The sequence below is a fragment of the Notolepis coatsorum genome, assembly GCF_963971535.1.
Source record: "Notolepis coatsorum genome assembly, chromosome: 15".
Taxonomy (NCBI): domain Eukaryota; kingdom Metazoa; phylum Chordata; class Actinopteri; order Aulopiformes; family Paralepididae; genus Notolepis; species Notolepis coatsorum.
In genome coordinates, this window is record NC_140179.1 from 46,749,117 (window position 1) to 46,756,616 (window position 7,500).

General features: G+C 51.4%; 1 protein-coding gene across 1 annotated transcript in view; it reads right to left on the minus strand.

The window, feature by feature from the left end:
• The window catches only part of LOC311242033 (uncharacterized protein), a gene marked incomplete at its 3' end in the record, with an annotated part of 104,172 nt that overhangs the window by 23,615 nt on the left and 73,057 nt on the right, over positions 1-7,500 (minus strand). The window contains exon 7 of the mRNA XM_084330988.1: positions 5,796-5,938. Within this exon, the coding sequence (XP_084187114.1) occupies positions 5,796-5,938 (143 nt within the window). The remainder of the gene's footprint in view (positions 1-5,795; positions 5,939-7,500) is intronic.

A 7,500-nucleotide genomic window follows, 5' to 3' on the forward strand; every position in this document is an offset into this window, starting at 1 on the left:
TATGGCTTGCCTTAAAATGTGCATTGTGGTGTCAGGCAGAAGAGAAGACTGTCATGTTTTGAACTATGGATACCAAACAAAGGTTTGGGATAGCTTTGAACTGTTGAAACAGTAATTCAGAACAGTTTTACTATTGTACGACTTTGAACTGTTGAACAGTAATCCAGAACTATTTTATTGCACTGTAAAATATATAGATTCTATTTTTAATCTATTCTATTCTACAATTTTATTGCACTGCACTATTGCACTATTTTACTCTGTCTATTTGATCTTGCTCCTTTTATTATTGTCTATTTAAAACTGAATCAAACCATAAACTAGGTGGCCTGTTGGGATATTAGATCCTAATGTGAAAAACATTAGGTTATGGCTATAACCAAGTTCTGTGAGTATTGGTGACGCTCGGTGTCACTACTGCACTGTACCTCGCTCGTGCACGCGCACTGAATAAAAAATTCCACAATGTACCTTTACATCCCAACATCCGTCTGACCACACCCCTATCAGCTTACCTTCATAAGCAGGTGTGTGGCCACCTACTCGCCTCCTTCCCAAGCTTTCACCACAAGGTGAGATCAAGGGCAGCAGCGGCGTCTGACGCCGAGCGTCACCAATACTCACAGAACTTGGTTATAGCCATAACCTAACGTTCTGTATCGTATGGCTCCGCTCGGCGTCACTACTGCACAAGGGAGGCCGAGCGAGAGCCATCGCCCGACAAATGTACCCCGCTGAGGCCCCCCACAACCATCAGATCGGGGAGGACCGAGCCCCCCCGACCCCCCCTAATGGAGGGCACCCCCCCTATTGGAGGTTCCCGGGAGGGCGACGGACCCGACCGTGCGAAGAGGCACTCAAGCAACTCAACGCACAGGGTGAGCAGACCGTGGCTTGACCCCACGACTACACACACGCACAACCCGCATGCCACCCGGGAACGAACGGAAGGAACAACCTCGTTACTGCCCCCAGAATCACGGGGTCAAGAGCAAACCAAACCCCGTGGCAAGGCCGTAGCAGCGGAGCGCGAAGGAAGACCCAGACCCACCGAAGGGACTGGATCCCCTGGAAAACGGGGGCCCGGAGAGGTCAATGACACCAGGCATCAAGACCCCACCAGGCGGTCACTTAGTGACACCGCCCCCCACATCGCCAGCGTATTCGGATCAGGCCCCTCCAAGAGCGGGCCCTTTCCCCCCAATAGCACACCGCCTGGCATACTGACCCTGCAGAACAGGCAGTCAGCATGGCCGTAAGCACTCAAAGGTTAACCAACGGAAGCAGGCAGCGTACCGGGGAAACCAGGCAACAGGCTGTAACCCGAGCCTGGAGCACTGCGGACGAGACAGGCGCCAAAGGAGTCAGCTGAAAACAGCCGCCCCGACGGAAGGGGCGTATGCTGTCGTTGTTGATCACCATGACAAAGCCTCCTTTAAAAAAAACCCACCCAGAGGGGTTGAGGCAGAGAAGGCTGACATGATTGGCAGACGTCATGAACGTGCAGGGGCACACTCAACCGGACAACCCGGGAGTTGACACTGCTCCAACACACCAGGGAACCAACCACCATGTCGTTACCCTATGCAGTGGTTGTTCCTATAACCCCTCAGGAAAAACTCCAAAACACACCTGCGGGTATCATACCGCAGTACAAGTGTTGCAGTTTTCCAAAAAAGGGTTATTCCAGGCCTACGGGTCGACAAAACATTACTTCGGACCGGGCCCGGCGGCACGGGAAGCACAGAGTTACCAGAGGAGGTCCAAGACCACCCCAACAGCCCCCTCCACGCCACGCGTGAGAGAGGAGCGAAAAGAATGGAGAACCAGCCCCAAGCACACCGCCCTTGGTATTCCCAGGCGGTCTCCCAACCAAGTACTAACCAGGACCAAACCAGCGTAGCGGCCGAGATCGAACGAGATCGGGCGTGTACAGGTTGGCATGGCCGTAAGCCATTACGACAGTGCAGAGTACAATATGTACCCAACAAGGGTCTCCATAGCGCCTAACCCTGCGACACCCGGACTGACCTGGCATTTTCCCCCCCGAAAAAAGCACAAGTCCCTCAGGGTACCAGAACAGCAGATCTGTATCCCCGGCGGACAACGGGTTTAACTGACCTGGACCAGCGTGACCAGAACCAGTCCCGTGCCCTAACCACGCCGATATGCCTACTCCAGGAGAAGGGGCAGATATGCGTGTTGATCTTAAAACATGAAAAGAAGGCGCCACCCAGACGGTCGGTGCGAACCGCGCCTGGTGGCCCACCCCAAGGGCGTGAGACCCCTCTACATATGTTCAGATCCATTCCGTCATCATCCCCCAGATATGAACGAGAATCCGTCGATAACCAATACAGGTCGTCGGAAGAGGAAAAAACCTCCATCCCAGTTGCTTTATAAAAACGCTGTTTTAACCACAAGCAACCAAGGCGTGCTAGTCACCTGCCTGATCTTCAACAGAACACCCCGAGCTAGCACTTAACGTGCGTCGGGACACAACCACATCAATGAACAGGCTATTTAGACCTTTCAGTGAATCCCCAAGGCGCCCAGGGGAACGACAAGAGGGGTGTGGTGCTTCCTAAACTCCAACTCATTTTAATAAAAAAGAAGGAAGCACCAACAGTATGAATCCCAGTCTACACAGCCGAGGGTAAAAACTGTTTATATTTTTACATCCAGTCACCCCTTCCACAGAGGATTTAGACCGAAATTCCCCAGAAAGCCTTCCCACGTGAGTCGTAGAATGAAAAAGCCATGGCAACTGCGAGTCACGTGACCAACTGACTCAAGTTACACATAAAATCGAGCGTAGCGGACCCGTAAGTCCTACGCTCTAACCCGACACTTTGACACAACAGACCTTACGTAAAGATCTAACTCACGGAAGCCATCGTCATAGCAACGTATCGTACGCTATGACGGGGGGAAACCCCACACACAACTCCTGTTTGTAATAGGAGCATAGTCAGGACAACAGTGTTGTAGTTCAACATTACTTCGTGTGTAAGCAACAGACCATACAACCAGCTTCTACCTGCATGTGGAGCGTCAGGCCGAGATAGAAACCCTTCTATAACCGAGTGAATGCTGCAGACCTTGCTTTAATCTCATAACACGAACGTAACTCATCCATCAATGTATACCAATGTAGATTCACACTTTCCAACCTCATCATATTTTGGTGAAGAAACACACAGTTTGTTTAACCAAAAAATACAGTCCCCCTTTTTAGGGGACTTTTTATTTAATCAACAAATAATATGAGAGGGCCGGGGAGGGGTAAACAGTGGGGACCGCATGGGGAAAAAAGTCACTGTCTAGCGGCGTCTGCTGCCTCGAGCCGCTCGGGCTTTGCCACCCCGAGAAGCCCCGGAGGGACGGTAGGCAATCGGTTGCTGGTCTCGCCGATCCCTACCGTCACCTCCGGTCGTAGATGGGCCGGCTACAGCAGCAGCACCGTCTCTCCTCCTGGCCTTCGTCGACGGGCCAGCAGTGGCGATGGAAGCATTGGCAGCCACGGCGGAGGAACCTCGACGACGTGGAAGCCTTCTGACTCCACTGGCGATGACGGGAGGTGGAAAATGGGGTTGGAGCACGGATCTCTCCTCTGCCATCTCTCTGCATGTTGAGGTCATCAATTGCAGGGCCTTCCCGAACAGTCCAGCATCAGAGAAGGTGGCCGTCAGAAGAGGAGACCTCTTCTTCTCCGGCACACGGGCCTGCTCCAGCCAAAGGTGGCGCTGGATCAGAGTTGCCAGGGCGCGCACTTTCCCAGAGGCTATGGCCTGCACCTGGGTCAGATGCAGGACAGCTCCTGCCGCCTGGGTGAGCTGATCATGTTGTACCTCCGACCGCTCCGTGCCGCCCGTCATTATCCCGGATACAAATCTAGCCAGCTGTGCGATGTTAGACGCAGCAGCCAGCGATTGTGTACCCGCGATGAACGAGTGGTCACTCCAATACGCCAACCGCCTAGTCGATCTTCCTTGGGGAACCGGCTTGCATAACGGCTCCCACACCACATCCGGACAGAGGAGAGCGGCCATCGGCCTATCAAGCCGTGGCACACCCTCTCTCATACCTTCAACCAAACCCACCACCCGCGTAACTGGTACGTAGGCGGGAGTGAGGCCCATGATGTGGGACACCACCTGGCCCCGACGAACATAGGCCCCCATTGAGGGGAAAAATGGGTAGACAACGTCCACCCCTCTCACCGGGCGACGCTGCCAGAGATTACCTATTAGATCATCGGGACAGGAGCAGGCAGTGGCTGCGGCAGCGGCACGCCGTTTGTAGCGGCCGCCACCGCCATAAGCTCGGGGAACAAAGCCTGCAGTTCCCCCTGCAGACTTTCCTCCACCGAACCCGCATCCCTCACATGCAGCAGGCTGCGACTGGTTAAGGAGCCACAGTCTGGTGTGGCTGATAGTAGGGCATCCTGCCGAAGAGGCCGAGGGGTTTCCCCGACATCCTCGAACAAGGCGCCCCAAGGAGACATATCACCCCCCTCCAGTGTTACCTGGACGGGTGGGATATTCTTCTCTACTGGGCCTTCAAACAAGAACCCGTCCGCCTCTACCATGCAATCCTCTGTTTCCATTGGGCAGCTAGAGACCGACGCATCCTCGCTGGTCTCCAGCAATTCCCCAAACCCAGGCCGTTCACGTCTTGCGACGGGACCGAGCAGACGCAAAAAGCTTGCGTCTCAAATCCTCCGGAACCAATGGAACCGGCCGTTCAACAACGGACGATTCCCCGGAACCAGAGGAACCAGAGCCAGGACCAGGCCATCGCAGAGTCGACGGCACCGGTGCACTGGCTCCTCGGAGAGGCAAACTACCCATCGGATGCCTACCGGGCGTGGCTGCCGACCACGAACGCGGCAACAGCCCCGCACCAGAATGCACGAGGGAGGCGGGAATGGAGAACCGCTGGTGAAGAGTGGTTCTACGACTCTCCGAAGTAGACATTATGACTTAGATTTTTCTCTTGAATATTTATGAGAGAAGAAAAAAATAAGCACAATGTAAACTCGTCTCAACTTTTTCAACTAGCAACCTCGTCAAGTGGGGATCTACCGAAGGCACTTCCTTGTGGTGAAAGCGAAGAAGGAGGCGAGTAGGTGGCCACACACCTGCTTATGAAGGTAAGCTGATAGGGGTGTGGTCAGACGGATGTTGGGATGTAAAGGTACATTGTGGAATTTTTTATTCAGTGCGCGTGCACGAGCGAGGTACAGTGCAGTAGTGACGCCGAGCGGAGCCATACGATACAGAACTGTGATTTTATATGTGCACTTTATGTGCTCATTTTATGCCTGTCTTTTTTCTGTTGTGAAGCACTTTGAGCTGCAGTTTCTGTATGAAAGGTGCTATACAAATAAAGTTTATTATTAAAGTTTATTATTACTCTTAGTGTGTGTGTGTGTGTGTGTGTGTGTGTGTGCGTGTGTGTGTGTGTGTTTGTGTGTGTGTGTCCGTGTGTGTGTGTCCGTGTCTTTTTTTTTTTTAAACTTTGACCAGTCAGCTGGTTCTTTTCGCGTTTATCGCTTTTTCTGGTCAAGTATGACCGACAGAAACAGGTTGAATGGGGGTATAGATGGGGGGAAAGACACTCTGAGAAAGTACGGCTTGTCCGGGAGTCGAACTCGCTACCCCAGATCCGTGACGCGCACGGTTGTCCCCGACGCCGAAATAGCGTTCGAGGTACGCGGTGAGCTACTGGAGCTCCCCATGTGTCCGTGTCTTTGTGTGTGTGAGAGTGTGTGTGAGAGTGTGTGTAGTTACCGTTTCCTCCTAAAAGGAGACTTGGGGATGTCGGCTACAGGGATCATCTGCTCTCCTGGTCGGACCCACATGATGGGACCATCATCACTGTCTGTAGGACTCTGCAACATCAGACTGGAGAAGGTTCCCCATGGTAGAGTACGCTACAGAGAGGGAGGAGAGAGAGAGAGAGAGAGAGAGAGATGGAAAGAGACAGTGTGTGAGAGAGAGAGGGAGAAAGAGAGAGAGAGGCGGGGTAGAGAGAGAGAGAGAGGGGGGGATAGAGAGTGAGAGAGAGAGAGAGAGAGAGAGAAAGAGAGAGAGAGAGAGAGAGAGAGAGAGAGAGAGAGAGAGAGAGAGAGAGAGAGAGAGAGAGAGAGAGAGAGAGAGAGAGAGAGAGAGAGAGAGAGAGAGAGAGAGAGAGAGAGAGAGGGTAAGCAAATACTACAAACACAAAATAAGTACCGGTAACTAGCTAACAAACAAACATGTATATTTTTTAACACTGTATTTTCAATACCAGATCAGGAGTCTACTACACATTGAGGCTGTGGTTACACTAGGCCCGGTTTTCGTTTCAGTTTTCAGTTTCAGTTTAGCTTTTCAGAACGCTATGTAATGGCAGGCAAGTTAGACATCGTTTTTGCCTCCCGAGCACAGTGATGTATATACATGTAGTACAATGCCAAAGCAGTAGGTGGCAGTAGGTGGCGATGTAGTTCAAACATGAAGGCCATTTTCTTTTTTTTTAAGATTTTCTTTTTTTTTGTGTTTTTATCGCTTTATTTCTACTGGGCAGTCCAGTAGGGAGAGACAGAGGAGGAATGGGAGACAGAGTGGGGGGAAGACATTCGGGAAATAACAACGGGTTCGGGAATCGAACCCGGGTCGCGGCTGAGCGCGCTATGTGGTTCGCCACTGGGGCGCCCTTGAAGGCCATTTTAAACCAATCAGAAAAGTTGAATGTGACAATACACTTCCTGCTAAAAATCAACAATCCACCATCTTTAAATGCCTTGCGTGAGCCATTTAGCCAACGTAGCATTTATTTTTCAGCAAAGAAAGTGCAATAAACAAAACGGATACATTCACTGTGTGTTCTGCCTCTCATTTGTTGATGAAACAAAACCAACATCAACACAATTTACCACCAAGAGCGGATAGTTTAGTCTCACAAAAATATCTCCGATGTTGTTAGCTACATGCTAATGTGAATGGCATTCTGCCTGTATATAGTTAGCATCGAGGCTATTAACGTAGTAACGTTAACGCTATTAGAAATGGATGAAAACTTTATTTAACAGATTGCAGAATGGGTACAATACACACAATTGTTAAGGGTATGCAGACTGTTGTAGTTTTGGACTGGGCTCCTTATAACAATAACTTGACAACACGTTGGTAGCTGCAGCTACTTGGGACAGCTCTGCTGTAAACACTGGAAATAACCGTGCAGGGCTCTACTGCGCATGGGCGTTCGGCAGAACGGCTCCGTATCCGGCTTGCACAGATTACATGGCACCATTGTCGGCGAGTTTCGGCGAGTTTCCAAAACGAAAACACCTTTTCAGCGTTCCCGCTAGGGGAACGCGTTTTCCTGCCAAAACTGTGTTTCTTTTTAACTTGGACATGCAAACGTAATCATTCAGCAACAAAAACAAAAACCCCAGTGTAACCATGGCCTGAACCACCACGCTGCCTAGAGATCCAGCGGCTTGGACCTCCT